Source organism: Oncorhynchus gorbuscha, linkage group LG18 (genome assembly GCF_021184085.1).
Source record: "Oncorhynchus gorbuscha isolate QuinsamMale2020 ecotype Even-year linkage group LG18, OgorEven_v1.0, whole genome shotgun sequence".
Lineage (NCBI taxonomy): Eukaryota > Metazoa > Chordata > Actinopteri > Salmoniformes > Salmonidae > Oncorhynchus > Oncorhynchus gorbuscha.
Window position 1 is genome coordinate 40,797,970 of NC_060190.1, and position 22,987 is coordinate 40,820,956.

Consider the following 22,987-nt stretch of genomic DNA (forward strand, 5'->3'; position numbering starts at 1 on the left):
AAGCACCAATCAAACGACAGAACTCCCTCTAAAACTGTGACGTGAATTGCGGGCCTCTGTCTGAAACGGCGTCTAACGGGAGGCCATGAATTCTGAACACATTCTCAATGATGATTTGTGCCGTCTCCTTAGCGGAAGGAAGCTTAGCGAGGGAATGAAATGTGCCGCCTTAGAGAACCTATCGACAACCGTAAGAATCACAGTCTTCCCCGCAGACGAAGGCAGACCGGTAATAAAGTCTAAGGCGATGTGAGACCATGGTCGAGAAGGAATGGGAAGCGGTCTGAGACGACCGGCAGGAGGAGAGTTACCTGACTTAGTCTGCGCGCAGTCCGAACAAGCAGCCACGAAACGGCGCGTGTCACGCTCCTGAGTAGGCCACCAAAACCGCTGGCGAATAGAAGCAAGCGTACCCCGAACGCCGGGGTGGCCAGCTAACTTGGCAGAGTGAGCCCACTGAAGAACAGCCAGACGAGTAGAGACAGGAACGAAAAGAAGGTTACTAGGACAAGCGCGCGGCGACGCAGTGTGAGTGAGTGCTTGCTTTACCTGTTTCTCAATTCCCCAGACAGTCAACCCGACAACACGCCCTTCAGGGAGAATCCCCTCGGGGTCGGTAGAAGCCACAGAAGAACTAAAGAGACGGGATAAGGCATCAGGCTTGGTGTTCTTATTACCCTGGCGATAAGAAATCACGAACACGAAACGAGCGAAAAACAACGCCCAACTTGACGTGCATTAAGTCGTTTGGCAGAACGGATGTACTCAAGGTTCTTATGGTCAGTCCAAACGACAAAAGGAACGGTCGCCCCCTCCAACCACTGTCGCCATTCGCCTAGGGCTAAGCGGATGGCGAGCAGTTCGCGGTTACCCACATCATAGTTGCGTTCCGATGGCGACAGGCGATGAGAAAAATAAGCGCAAGGATGGACCTTATCGTCAGACTGGAAGCGCTGGGATAGAATGGCTCCCACGCCCACCTCTGAAGCGTCAACCTCGACAATGAATTGTTTAGTGACGTCAGGAGTAACGAGGATAGGAGCGGACGTAAAACGCTTCTTGAGGAGATCAAAAGCTCCCTGGGCGGAACCGGACCACTTAAAACACGTCTTGACAGAAGTAAGAGCTGTGAGAGGGGCAGCAACTTGACCGAAATTACGAATGAAACGCCGATAGAAATTAGCGAAACCTAGAAAGCGCTGCAACTCGACACGTGACCTTGGAACGGGCCAATCACTGACAGCCTGGACCTTAGCGGGATCCATCTGAATGCCTTCAGCGGAAATAACAGAACCGAGAAATGTGACAGAGGAGACATGAAAGGCGCACTTCTCAGCCTTCACGTAGAGACAATTCTCTAAAAGGCGCTGGAGTACACGTCGAACGTGCTGAACATGAATCTCGAGTGACGGTGAAAAAATCAGGATATCGTCAAGGTAGACGAAAACAAAGATGTTCAGCATGTCTCTCAGTACATCATTAACTAATGCCTGAAAGACAGCTGGAGCATTAGCGAGACCGAACGGCAGAACCCGGTATTCAAAATGCCCTAACGAAGTGTTAAACGCCGTTTTCCACTCGTCCCCCTCTCTGATGCGCACGAGATGGTAAGCGTTACGAAGGTCCAACTTAGTAAAGAACCTGGCTCCCTGCAGAATTTTGAAGGCTGACGACATAAGGGGAAGCGGATAACGATTCTTAACCGTTATGTCATTCAGCCCTCGATAATCCACGCAGGGGCGCAGAGTACCGTCCTTCTTCTTAACAAAAAAAAACCCCGCTCCGGCGGGAGAGGAAGAAGGCACCACGGTACCGGCGTCGAGAGAAACAGACAAATAATCCTCGAGAGCCTTGCGTTCGGGAGCCGACAGAGAGTATAGTCTACCCCGAGGGGGAGTGGTCCCCGGAAGGGATCAATACAACAATCATACGACCGGTGAGGAGGAAGGGAGTTGGCTCTGGACCGACTGAAGACCGTGCGCAGATCATGATATTCCTCCGGCACTCCTGTCAAATCACCAGGTTCCTCCTGAGAAGAGGGGACAGAAGAAACAGGAGGGATAGCAGACATTAAACACTTCACATGACAAGAAACGTTCCAGGATAGGATAGAATTACTAGACCAATTAATAGAAGGATTATGACATACTAGCCAGGGATGACCCAAAACAACAGGTGTAAAAGGTGAACGAAAAATCAAAAAGGAAATGGTCTCACTGTGGTTACCAGATACTGTGAGGGTTAAAGGTAGTGTCTCACATCTGATACTGGGGAGAAGACTACCATCTAAGGCGAACATGGGCGTGGGCTTCCCTAACTGTCTGAGAGGAATGTCATGTTTCCGAGCCCATGCTTCGTCCATAAAACAACCCTCAGCCCCAGAGTCTATCAAGGCACTGCAGGAAGCAGCCGAACCGGTCCAGAGTAGATGGACCGACAAGGTAGTACAGGATCTTGATGGAGAGACCTGAGTAGTAGCGCTCACCAGTAGCCCTCCGCTTACTGGTGAGCTCTGGCTTTTACTGGACATGAAATGACAAAATGTCCAGCAGAACCGCAATAGAGGCAAAGGCGGTTGGTGATCCTCCGTTCCCTCTCCTTAGTCGAGATGCGAATACCTCTCAGCTGCATGGGCTCAGTCTCTGAGCCGGAGGGAGGAGATGGTTGAGATGCGGAGAGGGGGAACACCGTTAACGCGAGCTCTCTTCCACGAGCTCGGTGACGAAGATCTACCCGTCGTTCTATGCGGATGGCGAGTGCAATCAAAGAGTCCACGCTGGAAGGAACCTCCCGGGAGAGAATCTCATCCTTAACCTCAGCGTGGAGTCCCTCCAGAAAACGAGCGAGCAACGCCGGCTCGTTCCAGTCACTGGAGGCAGCAATAGTGCGAAACTCTATAGAGTAATCCGTTATGGATCGATCACCTTGACATAGGGAAGCCAGGGCCCTGGAAGCCTCCTTACCAAAAACTGAACGATCAAAAACCCGTATCATCTCCTCTTTAAAGTTCAGATAATTGTTAGAACACTCAGCCCTTGCCTCCCAGATAGCTGTGCCCCACTCCCGAGCCCGACCAGTAAGGAGTGAAATGACGTAAGCGATCCGAGCTCTCTCTCTTGAGTATGTGTTGGGTTGGAGAGAGAACACAATATCACACTGGGTGAGAAAGGAGCGGCACTCAGTGGGCTGCCCAGAGTAACATGGTGGGTTATTAACCCTAGGTTCCGGAGACTCGGAAGACCAGGAAGTAGCTGGTGGCACGAGACGAAGACTCTGAAACTGTCCTGAGAGGTCGGAAACCTGAGCGGCCAGGGTCTCAACGGCATGACGAGCAGCAGACAATTCCTGCTCGTGTCTGCCGAGCATTGCTCCCTGGATCTCGACGGCAGTGTTGCGAGAATCCGTAGTCGCTGGGTCCATTCTGGGTCGGTTCCTTCTGTTATGCGGGTGAATGAGGACCCAAAAGCGACTTAACGGAAACAGAGTCTTTATTCCAGTCTTAAACAAAAGCGATAATCCTGGATATTATCTAGGCAAATGCAAAAACAGGAAAACTGAAATCCACTTGTCAGTAGAGAGGAATGACTGGAGACGCGACCACAGACTGCAGGTCGCTTCGGGAAGGCACCGGCCGTAGCTGACATTGACACCTGCTCACACGCAGCATCTGAAGAAGGTAAAACACGACAGGGCGGAACAAGGACACAGAACAGCGAACATCAAACAAGGAACCGACAAGGACAGAAGCGGAAAACAGAGGGAGAAATAGGGACTCTAATCAGAGGGCAAAATAGGGGACAGGTGTGAAAGAGTAAATGAGGTAGTTAGGAGGATGAGGAACAGCTGGGAGCAGGAACGGAACGATAGAGAGAGAGCGAGAGAGGGAGAGAGGGAGGGGGAGAGAGAGAGAGGGATAGAAAGAGGGAAAGAACCTAATAAGACCAGCAGAGGGAAACGAATAGAAGGGAAGCACAGAGACAAGACATGATAATCAATGACAAAACATGACAGTACATAGATTTTTCCACTGTGTTATTGACTGTACATTTGTTTATGTGTAAATCTGTGTTTTTATCACACTGCTTTGCTTTATCTTGGCCAGGTCACAGTTGAAAATGAGAACTTGTTCTCAACTGGCCTACCTGGTTAAATAAAGGTGAAATAAAAAAATAAAAAAATAAAAAAATTGCTGCCACTGTATCATCAAAAGTATTACCTAAGTGAGTTTCAGAGATACAGAATTATGAATGTCATCAGTTACAAGCAAGTTATTGACTTCATGGACCTTGTTTCTCGGGCTGCAAATGTTAATATGGGCTATTTTTAGCACTTTTCTGGGTTGCTTGATTGTTTTTCATGGGAAGCGTATCAGAAGTAGACTTACTCATGTTATTTATATTGGAGCTGATAGTGCAGGGTGAGCTGCACAAAGTGGTCTTCCTTCTAGGGCACACCACCTCAGTGCTAACAGTGTAACTCTGGTTCATAGGCTCATGATTACTGCATACAATAGTGTTTGCCAGAGTTACACTGTTAGCAGTCAGGAAGTGTGCCCTAGTAGGAATATCACTTTGTGCAGCTCACCCTGCACTATCAGCAGAAGTATTCAGTGCAATTAGGGGAACATAAATTAAGTTACTTACATTATGTTTGCCAATGCCCCTAGGATCATGTACATTTGATGCAGCATCATGACGACTCATTGTCACAATGGTAGGGATTAACTTCGTTGGTGTTTGATCATTGAACACTCATTGTTTCAACTCAGCCTTGCAATACGTGTACAGAGTCCAGGAGCCAAGATGATTTGGATTGACCCTGTCATTCCTGTAGAGTATCTTCTGTTTCCAGGAGGTGTCAACGTCATCTATAAAAGTGTGTAGCTGGGTAAGAGAGAAACATTTTATTTAATCAATTTTGACTGTAACACAACAAAATGTGGAATAAGTCAAGGGGTATGAATACTGTCTGAATGCACTGTGCTGTACATAGAGAGATAGTTACACACCCGGGTTAATTTGACCTCTTGTGTGGATCATTTGTCCTTGCATGCACAATCGTTCTCACAAACTCCCGATCTCTTGCACTCTAGCACCCCATCTCATGCTGGAGCCTACAAGTCTGAAGTCATAACCTATGATATCTTGATCATCATCTCACCTAGGCGTTATTACCCTTAATTAGTTGCCAGCTGCCCAATTACAATGGCACAGGGCTCAGCTCAATAGTAGGTCCTTAGCCCAAGGTTTCACATTAAACAATCACCAAAACACACCTATCTGACTTTTCCAAAGAACACTGGCACATTTCCCAAAAACTAGCCAGAGGTAGAAATGACAGTCAATAATTAAGTCAGTATCTTTCCACCTCTCCCTCACTCTCCCTCTCTCTGTATATATTTGCATCTGACAAACAAAGCACAAACCACAATGATGGTTTCTAATATCTTATCTGCATACTTTGCTATGTTTTGACAAACAGGGCAGACTGAACAGAGAGAGGCGGGTCGGTAAGTTGGTACTCAGCCCAGTAGTTATACTGGTTTGGTTCCTGGAAGTCAAGCAAAAACAAAGAATCACTTGAAGTGTGCATGAACAGTGCACAAACTATTTAGACCCAAACTTACACAACCGCCAACGTGTCTAGTGAGAGGAGAGAAAAGAGAATTTTAATGGTGACATCATTTCTACTAGTGGACTCCGAAGACTCCAAACGTGTGTAGTGAGAGGAAAGGAAGGGACTTCTAACATTAATCTACAAGTACTGTAAGATCTGAAAACACAGCAAAGATCAACATAACTTTTTTCTGATGTCCCGCGGAGTGTGTACAGCAGAATCCAGCAGCATGCAATACTGACAGAATGACAGGTGAGTGAGTGAAACTCTTTCACACAGAACTATTTAAAAACAGTAGCCACAGGGAATCAGGGGCTAGTGCAGACCTGACCTGACAAGCCCATACCTGCTTTTGCATCAATGGAAGCTGGGTGCATTTTTATCCAATTATGGATCAGTTAGGGAATTTTGACTGATTGTGAAATGTTCAATGTGCTTCCCAGCAAGAGCTGTGTCAGTCAAATAAAAGTTTATTTGTCACGTGCGCCAAATACAACAGGTGTAGAACTTACAGTGAAATGTTTACTTACAGGCTCTAACCAATAGTGCAAAAAAGGTATTAGGTGAACAATAGGTAGGTAAAGAAATAAAACAACAGTAAAAAGACAGGCTATATACAGTAGCGAGGCTATAAAAGTAGCGGGGCTACAAACAGACACCGGTTAGTCAGGCTGATTGAGGTAGTATGTACATGTAGATATGGTTAAAGTGCATATATGATGAACAGAGAGTAGCAGTAGCGTAAAAGAGGGGTTGGCTGGTGGCAGGTGACGGGAGACAATGTAGATAGCCCGGTTAGCCAATGTATGGGAGCATTGGTTGGTCGGCCCAATTGAGGGAGTATGTACATGAATGTATAGTTAAAGTGACTATGCATGTATGATAAATAGAGAGTAGCAGCAACGAAAAAAAGAGGGGTTGGAGGAGCACATAATGCAAATAGTTCAGGTAGCCATTTGATTACCTGTTCAGGAGTCTTATGGCTTGGGGGAAAAGTTCAACCCTATGCAACCTGGCCTCAGGACGATTTGTACGTTTTGGAACGTAAATGTGAGTCCCTTCAATTCGTATGATGTATTATGTTACCAGACGGAGGTACACAAATTTACACTCCAAAGTTTACATCTGTTTAAAACTTTGTCAGGATCGGTGTCCCGTCCACGGGACGGTTGAACTAACGTAGGCTAATGCGATCAGCATGAGGTGGTAAGTAACAAGAACATTTCCCAGGACATAGACATATCTCATATTCGCAGAAAACTTAAATTATTGTTAATCTAACTGCACTTTACAATTTACAGTAGCAGTGAAATGACACCATGCTATTGTTTGAGGAGAGTGGACAGTTTTGAGCTTCAAAAGTTATTAATAATTCATTCGTTAGGCACATTAGGGCAGTCTTGACACAACATTTATAACACAAATGCAATGTTTCATTGGATCAGTCTAAGATTTTGCACATTCGATGCTGCTATCTAGTTGCAACTGGCCTGGAATAATACATTATGACCTTTCTCTTGCATTTCAAACATGTCATTTTAGGCAAAAAATTGAAAAAACAGGGTTAATCCTTAATGTGGCCAGGTTGGCCTATGGCAAGGGTTCCCAACCTACAGTACATCCAGCCACAGGACATTTTTTTCTGGAGCGTATGGTCGGTGCCGGAACATAATAAATCATATGTGCACTGAAATTGATCGCAAAAAGTCCAAACAGTCAAAAACATTGAAACATAATTTCAAACCTTGATTAAATTACATCTCTTTTTCGGAGTGGGAATACTGGGATCACTTTAAGCTGATTTCCTGGAGAAGTATTTATTTTTGCTCACATTATTTTTTGTTAACCTTTATTTAACTAGTCAGTTAAGTCAGTTAAGAACAAATTCTTATTTACAATGACAGCCTAGGAACAATGGGTTAACTGCCTTGTTCAGGGGCAGAAATACAGATTTTTACCTTGTCAGCTCGGAATTCGATCTAGCAAACTTTCGGTTACTGACCAAACACTCTAACCACTAAGCTACCTACCTCCCCGACTTGGGGGACCAAATAAAATCTCCCGCGGTCCGCCTGTTGAAAACCCCTGCCCTATGAGCTGGTACTACAATGAATTCGCCCTTGTGAAATTTAGGGACAGTTTCCCTGACACAGATTAAAGGGGAGTGTCACGCCCTGATCTGTTTCACATGTCTTGTGCTCGTCTCCAACCCCCACCAGGTGTCTCCCATTTGTCCCCTGTGTATTTATACCGGTGTTTTCTGTTTGTCTGTTGCCAGTTCGTCTTGTCCCATCAAGTCCTACCAGGGTGTTCCCGTGTTTCCTCTGCTCTAGTCTTTGCTTTTTCTAGTCATCCCAGTTCTGACCTTTCTGCTTGTCCTGGCCCTGAACCTGCCTGCCGACTCTGAGACTCGTACTATTCGCCTCCTGCATCTGAGTCTTAGCCTGAGCCGTGATAGTACAAACTGGTCATGACTGAGCGAGCAGACTCGGACCAGCTCCGCAACGCTGTCTCCTCCTATGGAGCCACCATTAGAAGACACGAGGAGTTACTTCACAACCTACTTCACAACCAAAAAGATTCCAGACATTAGTGGAATGCCACAAAGTGCTGTCCATACATTGCTGGAGCAAGTCCGTGGATTGTCTACTAGCCACTACCGTAATTCCCCTGCCTCTCAGCAACCCTGCCAGCAGGCTTCTTCCCAGCCTACCCCGGTGTCCCGAGAACCTCACGTACTTCCTCCGGAGTGCTACACTGGAGATTCCGGAACCTGCCAGGCTTTTCTCTCCTAGTGCTCCCTCATCTTTGATCTGCAGCCTTCTTCGTTCACCTCGGACCAATCGAATATAGCGTAACTCATAATGCTGATGTCCGGGAGGGCTCTTGCCTGGACTACGGCGGTGTGTGAGCAACAGTCCACCGTTTGCCTCAGTCTGGAGGAGTTTGTGGCGGAGGTACAAAAAGTGTTAGATTCTCTATTGTCTGGGAGAGAGGCTGCTCGTAAGCTGCTCCAAATAAATCAAGACTCCCGTAATGTGGTAGACTACGTGGTGGGTTTAACTGAGATTGCATGGAACCCGGAAGCCCTGTTAGACACATTTTTTCACAGATTATCAGAGGTGATTAAAGACGAGCTTGCTCATGGAGGGAGCTGCCCAAGGACCTCAACTCCCTCATAGCCTTGACCAACCGGATCTATGGGTGGCTACGGGAACGTAGGAGGGAGAGGGAGTCTGTTCCTCGATTTCCACCTCATCTCTGCGGAATCCCGGAAATCCCAGAAGTCCACACTTCCGAGTGAATCCAATGACTCCTGAGTTCTCTCGGAAATCACAGAGGGTGCATACTCGCCTCCTCTGGAGCCAATGCAACTTGAGGGCTAGATTGTCTCCTGCCGAAAGTTTACACAGACCGAACACCAAGAGCTGTCTGTATTGTGGGACAAAAGGTCATTATGTTTCTATCTGTCCTATAAAAAGACCCGGCTCATCAGGAGGTATGAGTATGCTGGTGGGAATTACGGAGAATGTCCAGTCTCCCCTTACTCGTAACACTCTCCATGCCATCCTACTGTGGGGTGAACAGTCCAAATCTCTCCAGGTGAGATTCGAAATGGTCGGTAATCTGTTTGTTAACTTGGCTTTCAAAGTCCTTAGCAGTTTGGGTCTAGAGTGTCACCCCATTTGAAGAGGGGGATGACCGCGGCAGCTTTCCAATCTTTGGGAATCTCAGATGATACGAAAGAGAGGTTGAACAGGCTAGTAATAGGGGTTGCAACAATTTCGGCATATAATTTCAGAAAGAGAGGGTCCAGATTGTCTAGCCCGTCTGATTTGTAGGGGTCCAGATTTTGCAGCTCTTTCAGAACATTGGCTATCTGGATTTGGGTAAAGGAGAAATGGTGGGGGCTTTGGCGGGTTGCTGTGGAGGGTGCCGGGCAGTTGACCGGGGTAGGGGTATGACTGGCATCATGACTGGTTGCATCACTGCCTGGTATGGCAACTGCTCGGCCTCCGACCGCAAGGCACTACAGAGCGTAATACATCACAGGGGCCAGAGAAAAAAATTCCAGCCACCCTAATCATAGACTGTTCTCTCTGCTACCACACGGCAAGCGGTACCGGAGCGCCAAGTCTAGGTCCAAAATGGCTTCTTAACAGCTTCAAATGGCTACCCAGAACATTTGCATCGCCCTCTTACCCCCTCTTTTATGCTGCTGCTACTCTCTGTTTATTATCTATGCATAGTCACTTTAAGAACTCTACCTACCTATATCTCTATGCACATATTACCTCAATTACCTCGACTAACTGGTGCCTCCAGCACATTTACTCTGTACCGGTACTCCTGTATATAGCCTCTCTACTGTTATTTTACTGCTGCTCATTAATTATTTGCAACTTTTTCACTTATCTATTTTTAACTTAATTAACATTTATTTTTCTTAAAACTGCATTGTTGTTTAAGGGCTTGTAAGTAAGCATTTCACTGTCAGCTCTACTACACCTGTTGTATTCGACACGTGATAAATACAATTTGATTTGAAAAGATGTAATGAGTCATGTTACACTACGTTGAATTACAGGAAATTCTCTTCAAAACAACAAAGAATTTCTACATATTTCTACAATAATTAAAGTAGGCCCAAATACAGGCTCCGGTCAGCATTCTTGCCTCCAACCTTGACCATGCAACAGCATTCTTGCGCCCACCCTTGACTTCACACACATCTTTATCTTATTTGGTATTTTACGCTATCTAGTGTAAGTCAGTGGAACAATTCATATTCCCTACAATGGGCTAAATATAGAGTAATTAGTGTGTTTGTGTACTGGAAGAACACTACTGTTATTTTCCATACTTCTTTTATTCCACTTCTTCCCAGTTTTGCCGGTGCGACTAGGCCTACTTATTTGAAGTCTGATATTGTAGGAGGAGGAATAAGGATTGGACCAAAGCGCAGCGTGGTTAGTGTTCATCTTATTTAATAATAATCAAAACTGAACAACAAAAAAAACAACCGAAACAGTTCTGTCTGGTGCAGACACACAAAGACTGAAAATAACCACCCACAAAACACAAAGGAAAACAGGCTACCTAAATATGGTTCTCAATCAGGGACAACGATAGACAGCTGCCTCTGATTGAGAACTATATCAGGGCAAACACAGAAATAGAAAATCTAGAAAAACTAACATAGACTGCCCACCCCAACTCACGCCCTGACCATACTAAAACAAAGAATAAAATAACAGAACTATGGTCAGAACGTGACAGATATGGTAATAGTTCTCTTTGAAAAAACATTTAATGACGGCATGCATTTTTGTAGGCATTTCATATCAGCTGTGTCCTGGACATTGTTGATTGTTAGTCATAAAACATTTGAAAATAACATATTGAAATGCCCCTTGCCTCAAGTATGTTGTTTAGTCCTTTTAGTACTTCAAACCAATTTGTCAAGTTTTAAATGTTCATTCAACGTTCAAAGCATCCTGAATACACCGGACTTGTGATTGTATTTTCATTCCATTCTGGTCAACATCGTATACAGTGCCTTCGGAAGTATTCGGCCCCCTTGAACTTTGTGACCTTTTGCCACATTTCAGGCTTCAAACATAAAAATATAAAACTGTATTTTTTGTGAAGAATCAACAACAAGTGGGACACAATCATGAAGTGGAACGACATTTATTGGATATTTCAAACTTTTTGTGAACAGCCGTTTTCAGTTCTTTCCACAGATTCTCGATTGGATTCAGTTCTGGACTTTGACTTGGCCATTCTAACACCTGGATACGTTTATTTTTGAACCATTCCATTGTAGATTTTGCTTTATGTTATTGATCATTGTCTTGTTGGCAGAGACAAATCTCCGTCCCAGTCTCAGGTCTTTTGCAGACTCCATCAGGTTTTCTTCCAGAATGGTCCTGTATTTGGCTCCATCCATCTTCCCATCAATTTTAACCATCTTCCCTGTCCCTGCTGAAGAAAAGCAGGCCCAAACCATGATGCTGCCACCACCATGTTTGACAGTGGGGATGTTGTGTTCAGGGTGATGAGCTGTGTTGCTTTTACACCAAACATAACGTTTTACATTGTTGCCAAAAAGTTACATTTAGGTTTCATCTGACCAGAGCACCTTCTTCCACATGTTTGGTGTGTCTCCCAGGTGGCTTGTGGCAAACTTTAAATGACATGTTTTATGGATATCTTTAAGAAATGGCTTTCTTCTTGCCACTCTTCCATAAAGGCCAGATTTGTGCAATATATGACTGATTGTTGTCCTATGGACAGAGTCTCCCACCTCAGCTGTAGATCTCTGCAGTTCATCCAGAGTGATCATGGGCCTCTTGGCTGCATCTCTGATCAGTCTTCTCCTTGTATGAGATGAAAGTTTAGAGGGACGGCCAGGTCTTGGTAGATTTGCAGTGGTCTGATACTCCTTCCATTTCAATATTATCGCTTGCACAGTGCTCCTTGGGATGTTTGAAGCTTGGGAAATATTTTTGTATCCAAATCCGGCTTTAAACTTCTTCACAACAGTATCTCGGAACTGCCTGGTGTGTTCCTTGTTCTTTATGATGGTCTCTGCGCTTTTAACGGACCTCTGAGACTATCACAGTGCAGGTGCATTTATACGGAGACTTGATTACACACAGGTGGATTGTATTTATCATCATTAGTCATTTAGGTCAACATTGGATCATTCAGAGATCCTCACTGAACTTCTGGAGAGAGTTTGCTACACTGAAAGTAAAGGGGCTGAATAATTTTGCACGCCCAATTTTTCAGTTTTTGACTTGTTAAAAAAGTTTGAAATATCCAATAAATGTCGTTACACTTCATGATTGTGTCCCACTTGTTGTTGATTCTTCACAAAAAAATACAGTTTTATATCTTTATGTTTGAAGCCTGAAATGTGGCAAAAGGTCGCAAGGTTCAAGTGGACCGAATACTTTCGCAAGGCACTGTATGTTCGCTTTGCTATTTTCTAATACTGAACATAGCATACCCCTTCTTAACATTTAACAAGTTGACCCCTGGTTATGATAGTGATAATAATGTGTCTGTGTCTCTCCCCAGCTCCGTGGCTTGACTCCACCCTTTCACCAGTGACCCTTCCCCTTAGCAATCACACGGTGAAGACAATGACTAGCAACCAGTCCTGTAGCGGTGAGGATGAGGTCTTTAAATACAGAGCCTACACCGTCACCTATCTACTTGTGTTCCCTATAGCATTGCTTTTCAACAGCGGAGCACTGTTCGTGTTCCTGCGACTGAAGTCCAAACGCTCTCCCTCTTCCATTCTCATGACCAACCTTGCCCTATCAGACGCATGCTTCTCCCTTACCCTGCCGTTTCGATTGGCCTACTACTTCAGGGGCGCTCACTGGGACCTCCCTGATTGGCTGTGCCGACTCTGTGTGTTCTGCTTCTACCTCAACCTCTACACCAGGTACGCATGTGCACACACACTGCAAAACAGCTGTTCACTAAAAAACACACATACACACACACACAGTTATTATAATGTAAGGTGACCCTGCTTGCCCAGAAAGGCACCTAACTAATAAGCTATATTATTATTCCCTTTCCCTATAGCATTCTCTTCCTGACTGGACTGAGCGTGCTCCGTTGCCTGGCCGTGCTGAAGCCTCTTCATCATCGAGCCTTGGCCACGCCCCACCGAGCTTCATTGGCCTGTTTGGGCATCTGGTTGTTTGTGGGTGGAACTTCGGTACCCTTCCTATTTTCGGGGACCAGGGTGAGGGCGGGACTAACACGCTGCTTCGAGCCCCGTAACTCCGCCTCCTGGAAGAGGATCTTCATTCTCAACTACGTGGGCGTGACATTCGGCTTCCTGATCCCATTTGTCACCATCCTTGGTTGCTACGGCAGCATCATCCGCCGACTGACAGCTACAGCCATAAGCCAGAAGCTACAGACAGGAAGCCTGAAGAGTAGCCATGGGAGACGTCATCGCCAGTCTCTGTGTCTAGTCGCCATGGTGATCTGCACATTTCTACTGTGCTTCCTGCCCTATCACGTGGCTCGCTCGATGCACCTGCACGCGGTGGTGGGCGGGTGGGGCTGCGTTGTTACTGCAACACAGCAGCGGGTGTTGGTGGTGACGCTATGTCTGGCGGCGGCCAACAGCGTGCTGAATCCTCTGTTGTATTACTGTGCCGGGGAGTCCTTCAGAACGACCATACGCAATGCCTCATCACGACGACGGTCCCTCTCCTCCCTCACTCAGGGCAGCTTGCTGTACTCTCACAGGAAGAGGAGTATTCCAACAAAACCCACAATGCTAGACACACCGCTCGCTCAACCCCTATCCCTTCCTGAGTCCATACCAGACACACTCAGCCCTGTGAACAACAGTCCATAAAGGATTCAAAACCTCTCCAGAATCAGAGACACTTTTCTGCATGTGTAAAATGGAGCCCTAGGGCCTGAACCAGAAACACACACAAACACTGAGGACTGAACCCTAACATCCTCTGGGAACATAAGACACTAAAGGTTACTACTGTACAAGCTCCACTCTGTTGATCTATGTGCGTGCATGCACGTGGGTGGAGTTGGATTCTTGGAGTGACAGAAACATTTTAGTAACAAGATATCCCAATTCCAATCACAAGGGGATGATAGAAATGTTTTTTATTTGTGTATTTTAATTTGGTAAACAACAAGGAAGAGTCACTTTCCCTTGCTAATAGTAGCCAGCCATTACCTAGCTGGCAGCCTGGCTAGCTGGCTTTAGCCTGGCTAAAAACATAGCAAGCTAGCCTTTTTAGCTTTCTCATCTTCATGTGATATAAATCAGAACAAGTCACATGGCTAGCTAGTTGGCTACTGTCATGACTGTCCTGTGAGGATCACAAAGGGTTAGAACAGCTTTGCAATGGTTGACAATAACCAGACCTTATCTCACCCACAGAGACAATGAGTGTACGGTGGCACTGTTGTAAAGTACAGGAGGGGGGGGGGGGGCTCGTTCTCCCCTCCAGTAAAATCCACGAGAGGAATGTCTTTGTTTACAGGCTTTTCCTGACGAAACTCTAACAGGGTCATAAGTGGACACTTGAAAAATAAGTCTAACATAAGAATGTGGGGAATGGTCAGTGGGGAGCTAATGAAAACTAATGTCATAATGGTTTTGATTTTGTGATGTCGTTAAAAATAATATGGACGAAATACTGTAACTTGGAAAGTACAGTGCCTTGCGAAAGTATTCGGCCCCCTTGAACTTTGCGACCTTTTGCCACATTTCAGGCTTCAAACATAAAGATATATAAAACTGTATTTTTTTGTGAAGAATCAACAACAAGTGGGACACAATCATGAAGTGAAACGACATTTATTGGATATTTCAAACTTTTTTAACAAATCAAAAACTGAAAAATGGGGCTGCAAAATTATTCAGCCCCTTTACTTTCAGTGCAGCAAACTCTCTCCAGAAGTTCAGTGAGGATCTCTGAATGATCCAATGTTGACCTAAATGACTAATGATGATGAATACAATCCACCTGTGTGTAATCAAGTCTCCGTATAAATGCACCTGCACTGTGATAGTCTCAGAGGTCCGTTAAAAGCACAGAGAGCGTCATGAAGAACAAGGAACACACCAGGCAGGTCCGAGATACTGTTGTGAAGAAGTTTAAAGCCAGATTTGGATACAAAAAGATTTCCCAAGCTTTAAGCTCCCAAGGAGCACTGTGCAAGCGATAATATTGAAATGGAAGGAGTATCAGACCACTGCAAATCTACCAAGACCTGGCCGTCCCCACTGTCAAACATGGTGGTGGCAGCATCTGCTTTTCTTCAGCAGGGACAGGGAAGATGGTTAAAATTGATCGGAAGATGAATGGAGACAAATACAGGACCATTCTGGAAGAAAACCTGATGGAGTCTGCAAAAGACCTGAGACTGGGACGGAGATTTGTCTTCCAACAAGACAATGATATAAAGCAAAATCTACAATGGAATGGTTCAAAAATAAACATATCCAGGTGTTAGAATGGCCAAGTCAATGTCCAGACCTGAATCCAATCGAGAATCTGTGGAAAGAACTGAAAACTGCTGTTCACAAATGCTCTCCATCCAACCTCACTGAGCTCGAGCTGTTTTGCAAGGAGGAATGGGAAAAAATGTCAGTCTCTCAATGTGCAAAACTGATAGAGACATACCACAAGCGACTTACAGCTGTAATCACAGCAAAATGTGGCGCTACAAAGTATTAACTTAAGGGGGCTGAATAATTTTGCACGCCCAATTTTTCAGTTTTTGATTTGTTAAAAAAGTTTGAAATATCCAATAAATGTCGTTCCACTTCATGATTGTGTCCCACTTGTTGTTGATTCTTCACAAAAAGATACAGTTTTCTATCTTCATGTTTGTAGCCTGAAATGTGGCAAAAGCTCGCAAAGTTCAAGGGGGCCGAATACTTTCGCAAGGCACTGTATATCCCCTTTATCTGTCAAGTTTCCATCCAATTCCTTGTGCATATAATATGAAAAGATGAAAGTATTCTTTGTTAAGATAGGGACATGATTTTAAGAGCCATAATAGAAAATAGTTTTACATAACAAATCAAATCAAATCAAATTTTATTTGTCACATACACATGGTTAGCAGATGTTAATGCGAGTGTAGCGAAATGCTTGTGCTTCTAGTTCCGACAATGCAGTGATAACCAACAAGTAATCTAACTAACAATTCCAAAAAAAACTACTGTCTTATACACAGTGTAAGGGGATAAGGAACATGTACATAAGGATATATGAATGAGTGATGGTACAGAGCAGCATACAGTAGATGGTATTGAGTACAGTATATACATATGAGATGAGTGTGTAGACAAAGTAAACAAAGTGGCATAGTTAAAGTGGCTAGTGATACATGTGTTACATAAGGATGCAGTCGATGTTGTAGAGTACAGTATATACATATGCATATGAGATGAATAATGTAGGGTAAGTAACATTATATAAGGTAGCATTGTTTAAAGTGGCTAGTGATATATTTACATCATTTCCATCAATTCCCATTATTAAAATGGCTGGAGTTGGGTCAGTGTCAATGACAGTGTGTTGGCAGCAGCCACTCAATGTTAGTGGTGGCTATTTAACAGTCTGATGGCCTTGAGATAGAAGCTGTTTTTCAGTCTCTCGGTCCCAGCTTTGATGCACCTGTACTGACCTCGCCTTCTGGATGATAGCGGGGTGAACAGGCAGTGGTTCGGTGGTTGATGTCCTTGATGATCTTTATGGCCTTCCTGTAACAACGGGTGGTGTAGGTGTCCTGGAGGGCAGGTAGTTTGCCCCCGGTGATGCGTTGTGCAGTCCTCACTACCCTCTGGAGAGCCTTACGGTTGAGGGCGGAGCAGTTGCCGTACCTGGCGGTGATACAGCCCGCCAGGATGCTCTCGATTGTGCATCTGTAGAAGTTTGTGAGTGCTTTTGGTGACAAGCCGAAGCCTCCTGAGGTTGAATAGGCGCTGCTGCGCCTTCTTCACGACGCTGTCAGTGTGAGTGGACCAATTCAGTTTGTCTGTGATGTGTATGCCGAGGAACTTAAAACTAGCTACCCTCTCCACTACTGTTCCATCGATGTGGATAGGGGGTGTTCCCTCTGCTGTTTCCTGAAGTCCACAATCATCTCCTTAGTTTTGTTGACGTTGAGTGTGAGGTTATTTTCCTGACACCACACTCCAAGGGCCCTCACCTCCTCCCTGTAGGCCGTCTCGTCGTTGTTGGTAATCAAGCCTACCACTGTTGTGTCGTCCGCAAACTTGATGATTGAGTTGGAGCGTGCGTGGCCACGCAGTCGTGGGTGAACAGGGAGTACAGGAGAGGGCTCAGAACGCACCCTTGTGGGGCCCCCGTGTTGAGGATCAGCGGGAGGAGATGTTGTTGCCTACCCTCACCACCTGGGGGCGGCCCGTCAGGAAGTCCAGTACCCAGTTGCACAGGGCGGGGTCGAGACCCAGGGTCTCGAGCTTGATGACGAGCTTGGAGGGTACTATGGTGTTGAATGCCGAGCTGTAGTCGATGAACAGCATTCTCACATAGGTATTCCTCTTGTCCAGGTGGGTTAGGGCAGTGTGCAGTGTGGTTGAGATTGCATCGTCTGTGGACCTATTTGGGCGGTAAGCAAATTGGAGTGGGTCTAGGGTGTCAGGTAGGGTGGAGGTGATATGGTCCTTGACTAGTCTCTCAAAGCACTTCATGATGACGGAAGTGAGTGCTACGGGCGGTAGTCGTTTAGCTCAGTTACCTTAGCTTTCTTGGGAACAGGAACAATGGTGGCCCTCTTGAAGCATGTGGGAACAGCAGACTGGTATAGGGATTGATTGAATATGTCCGTAAACACACCGGCCAGCTGGTCTGCGCATGCTCGGAGGGCGCGGCTGGGGATGCCGTCTGGGCCTGCAGCCTTGCGAGGGTTAACACGTTTAAATGTCTTACTCACCTCGGCTGCAGTGAAGGAGAGACTGCATGTTTCCGTTGCAGGCCGTGTCAGTGGCACTGTATTGTCCTCAAAGCGGGCAAAAAGTTATTTAGTCTGCCTGGGAGCAAGACATCCTGGTCCGTGACTGGGCTGGATTTCATCTTGTAGTCCGTGATTGACTGTAGACCCTGCCACATGCCTCTTGTGTCTGAGCCATTGAATTGAGATTCCACTTTGTCTCTGTACTGACGCTTAGCTTGTTTGATAGCCTTACGGAGGGAATAGCTGCACTGTTTGTATTCAGTCATGTTGCCAGACACCTTGCCCTGATTAAAAGCAGTGGTTCGCGCTTTCAGTTTCACGCGAATGCTGCCATCAATCCACGGTTTCTGGTTTGGGAATGTTTTTATCGTTGCTATGGGAACGACATCTTCGACACACGTTCTAATGAACTCGCACACCGAATCAGCGTATTCGTCAATATTCCCATCTGACGCAATTGTCCCAGTCCACGTGATGGAAGCAGTCTTGGAGTGTAGAGTCAGCTTGTTCTGACCAGCGTTGGACAGACCTCAGCGTGGGAGCCTCTTGTTTTAATTTCTGTCTGTAGGCAGGGATCAGCAAAATGGAGTCGTGGTCAGCTTTTCCGAAAGGGGGGCGGGGCAGGGCCTTATATGCGTCGCGGAAGTTAGAGTAACAATGATCCAAGGTTTTACCACCCCTGGTTGCGCAATCGATATGCTGATAAAATTTAGGGAGTCTTGTTTTCAGATTGGCTTTGTTAAAATCCCCAGCTACAATGAATGCAGCCTCCGGATAAATGTTTTCCAACTTTGTGCATAGTAAGTAGCCACGCCCCAAGTGAGGTCAGGGAGCATGTCAGACTGACAGAACTGTCCCCTTTGGCCAGAGGGCATAAAAGCACTGCTAACAGAGATTAACATTAGACCAGGAAAGACAGGGAGTTGCAGCCCACATCTAAAGTGGTTTAAACGCTGAATCTCAGAGACCAGGAAATGTGAGGCGGGAGCTCCATGTTTGAAATGGTTGCAACATTGAACCTGAATACGAGGTGAAGAAATAAACTCACCTTCCTTTAGACCAGAGAGAAGGCGAGCTGCAGGTCATTTCCATTGTGGTGTGAATCCTGAATAACAACATGAGGGGGAAAACAAACTCCCCTCTCAGACAATCACTGAGACAGCTGATTAGCTATCTTGAGTCAAATATCTAGAAAAGCAAAGTGAGACTATCCTACTACACTCATCACCAATGGGAACTGTCGACATGTCTGGCTAGCTATCTTCCAGAGTGAACAACAGTAGAAGAGGGGGAAAGGGAAGATCCCTTTCGGACAATCAGAGCCATACAGCTTGCCAATGAAAAGCCAACAATCTTCCCAAGGAGGGATGGTTCCGACCGATAAAAGGCTCTCACATGTAAATACATTCATGATTTCTTGTTCAAAATGGGCAGCGGTTCGTGTGCAAACTATATGATTACTGTGAGAATAGTTCTGAAATGTATTGACGATATGTGTCTTTTTCTCTCCCTCTCTCTCCCTCCATGTCGTTGTGTAAAAAGCCACCATATTGTAAAAGTCCGCTAGGGACCTTTGTCTCATGTATTAAGTGTGTATGTTAGCCTGTTATTATTTAGTTAGCTAGTCAATAAATAATTAAACCAATTTGTGTAGTACTGAATCATGAGTAAGGCTGGGTTTTTTGCAAATGCATGAGCTTCCGAATTAGGATATGATAAGATGCCCTGATCTGTTTCACCTGTCTTTGTGATTGTCTCCCCCTTCCAGGTGTCGGCCATCTTCCCCATTATCCCCTGTGTTCGTCTTGTTTATTGAAGCCTACCAGCGTTTTGTGTCTCAGCTCCTGCTTTTTCCAGTTTCTCTTTTTCTCGTCCTCCTGGTTTTTTCCCTTGCTTGTCCTGACCCTGTACCCGCCCGTCTGACCACTCTGCCTGTCCCTGAGCCTGCCTGCCATCCTGTACCTTGGCCTCTACTCTGGATTATCGAACCCCTGCCTGCCATGACCTGTCGTTTGCCTGCCCGTTACAATAAACATTGTTACTTCACACAGTCTGCACTTGGGTCTTACCTTGGTACCTGATATATACCTTAGAGTTTAATTTTTGAGATGGTAACTGTTTAAACAACCTCTTCCGTGGTGTCTCAAATCCTAATGAGTTAATTGTTACATGATTCATTTCATTGGGTAACAATTAAACATATTTAGTGGATTAAATAAATAAGTCATCAGATTAATGAACATAAAGTCACGACACTACAGCAGGTTCTACCATTTCACAATAGCCTGTAATCACTAGTTATTACATTTATTATTATTATTAAACAAAATACATTTTTGGGTGTATTCTTGTTATCTTCTCATTTGTGGTGAAAGCAAAAGAATGGTCTCTTGTCCTCTATTGCTTACAAGTTTGCTAAACACTGCAAGATAGCTAACCTTTTAGCTTCCCATATCGCCATGTGAAATAACCAGATTTATAATGAAACATACCTGGCAAATATTCTTATACAATGAGTGTACAAAATACCTGCTCTTTCCATGACATAGACTGACCAGGGGAATCCAGGTAAAACTATGATCCCTTATTAATGTCACTTGTTAAATCCACTTCAATCAGTGTAGATGAAGGGGAGGAGACAAGGATTTTTAGGCCTTGAAACAATTGAGACATGGATTGTGTATGTGTGCCATTCAGGGGATGAATGTGCAAGACCAAATATTTAAGTGCCTTTAAACGGGGTATGGTAGCAGGTGCCAGGTGCACCGGTTTGTGTCAAGAAATGCAATGCAGGGGCCTCTCGAGTGGCACAGTTATCTAAGGTACTGCATCACAGTGCTAGAGGTGTCACTACAGACCCAGGTTCAATCCCAGGCTGTGTCACAACCGGACGTGATCGGAAGTCCCATAGAGCGACACACAATTGGCTGAGTGTCGTCCTGGTTAGGGGGAGGGTTTGACCAGGGGGGGCCTTACCTGGCTCATCAAGCTCTAGCGACTCCTTGTGGCGAGATTTCGGTTGTTAGTTGATTGATGCGGTCTGGCTTCTGGGTTAAGCAGGCGGTTGTTTAGAAGCGCAGTTTGGCTGGTCATGTTTCATGGGACTAATGACTCGACCTTTGCCTCCCGAGCATGTTGGGAAGTTGCAGAGATGAGACAAGATTGAAAAAAGGGGTAAAAAAAAAATTGTATTCACGCTCAACAGTTTCCTGTGTGTATCAAGGATAGATATTCTTAAATCTGCTTAAAACAATATGAGGATTTTCCCACCTGAGATGTGTTTCCATCAAACTGACTTTTTGTGGATAAAAGGCTGTGTGTGCGTGATGGTAGTGCAGATAAAAATAAGTTTTGCTGTTAAAATCCCATGTACCGAATGAAAAATACACGTTAAATGGGTTTCCATTGCATTTTCAACTATAATGATGGTAACAAAAATTGTTGCGTTATATTGCGAATGTCTTGGAATGTCTTTGGTCTTGAAACATGCGCTTTAGCCAACAGCTCGCAGATACAGTGTGGGTAGACTACCTACATGCTGAGATTATTATGGATAAGAGCGATATTATTTGCATTTGTCAAACTTCAGCCAAGCATCACACCAGAATAGGAGCATCAAGCTCATCACCTTGCACATTCACTACCCTCTGAAGTTCATCACAACTTATTTAATCAGTAGCCTAATAAACTGCATAGTTTCCAGAGTCGTAGAGGGAGGACAACATAACATATCATCACGTGACTCCAAGTTTACTTTGATATGAAGGTAATTAAGATCAATATTTGCGCATAAAGGTGTTTCCACCACAATTTCTCGCATAATTAATTTTACCAACACAAATAGAGAATAGATCCTTGCGACATGGGGCTGTGCATTATCATGCTGAAACATGAGGTGATGACCGCGGATGAATGGTACAACAATGGGCCTAAGGATCTCGTCATGGTATCCCTGTGCATTCAAATAGCCATCGATCAGCAAACTGCTCGCCCACACAAACATTGGCACAGACACATGCATACACACACACACACACACACACACACACACACACACACACACACACACACACACACACACACACACACACACACACACACACACACACACACACACACACACACACACACACACACACACACACACACACACACACACACACACACACACACACACACACACAATAACATACGCACTATACACACATGGATTTAGTACTGTAGATATGTGGTAGTTGTGGAGTAGGGGCCTGAGGGCACACAGTGTGTTGTGAAATCTGTGAATGTATTGTAATGTTTTTAAAATGGTATAAAGTGCCTTAATTTTGCTGGACCCCAGGAAGAGTAGCTACTGCTTTGACAGCAGCTAATGCGGATCCATAATAAATACAAATGCACAATGCCATACATGGTCTGCGGTTGTGAGGCCGGTTGGACCTACTGACAAATTCGCTAAAACGACGTTGGAGGTGGCTTTTGGTAGAGAAATTAACATTCAATTATATGGCAACAGCCTTGGTGGACATTCCTGCATTCAGCATGCCAATTACACGCTCCCTCAAAACTTGAGACATGTGTGGCATTGTGTTGTGTGACAAAACTGTGCATTTTAGAATGGCCTTTTAGCACAAGGTGTACCTGTGTAATGATCATGCTGTTTAATCAGCTTCTTGATATGCCACACCCGTCAGGTGGATGGATTATATTGGCAAAGGAGAAATGCTCACTAACAGAGATGTAAACAAATTTGTGCACAAAATTTGAGATAAATATTTTTGGGTTGCATATTGAACATTTCTGTGATCTATTATTTCAACTCATGAAACATGGAACCAACACTTTACATGGTGCGTTTATATTTTGGTTA

General features: G+C 45.0%; 1 protein-coding gene across 1 annotated transcript; it reads left to right on the top strand.

Annotated features, from left to right (window-relative positions):
* Positions 1-5,578: 5,578 nt before the first annotated feature.
* LOC124004156 (cysteinyl leukotriene receptor 2-like) lies at positions 5,579-14,014 on the top strand. Its single transcript, XM_046312935.1, has 3 exons — positions 5,579-5,868; positions 12,706-13,078; positions 13,225-14,014. The coding sequence occupies exons 1-3, from the start codon at positions 5,862-5,864 to the stop codon at positions 14,012-14,014; spliced, it is 1,170 nt and encodes a 389-aa protein (XP_046168891.1). The 5' UTR covers positions 5,579-5,861.
* The last annotated feature ends 8,973 nt before the right edge of the window (positions 14,015-22,987 follow it).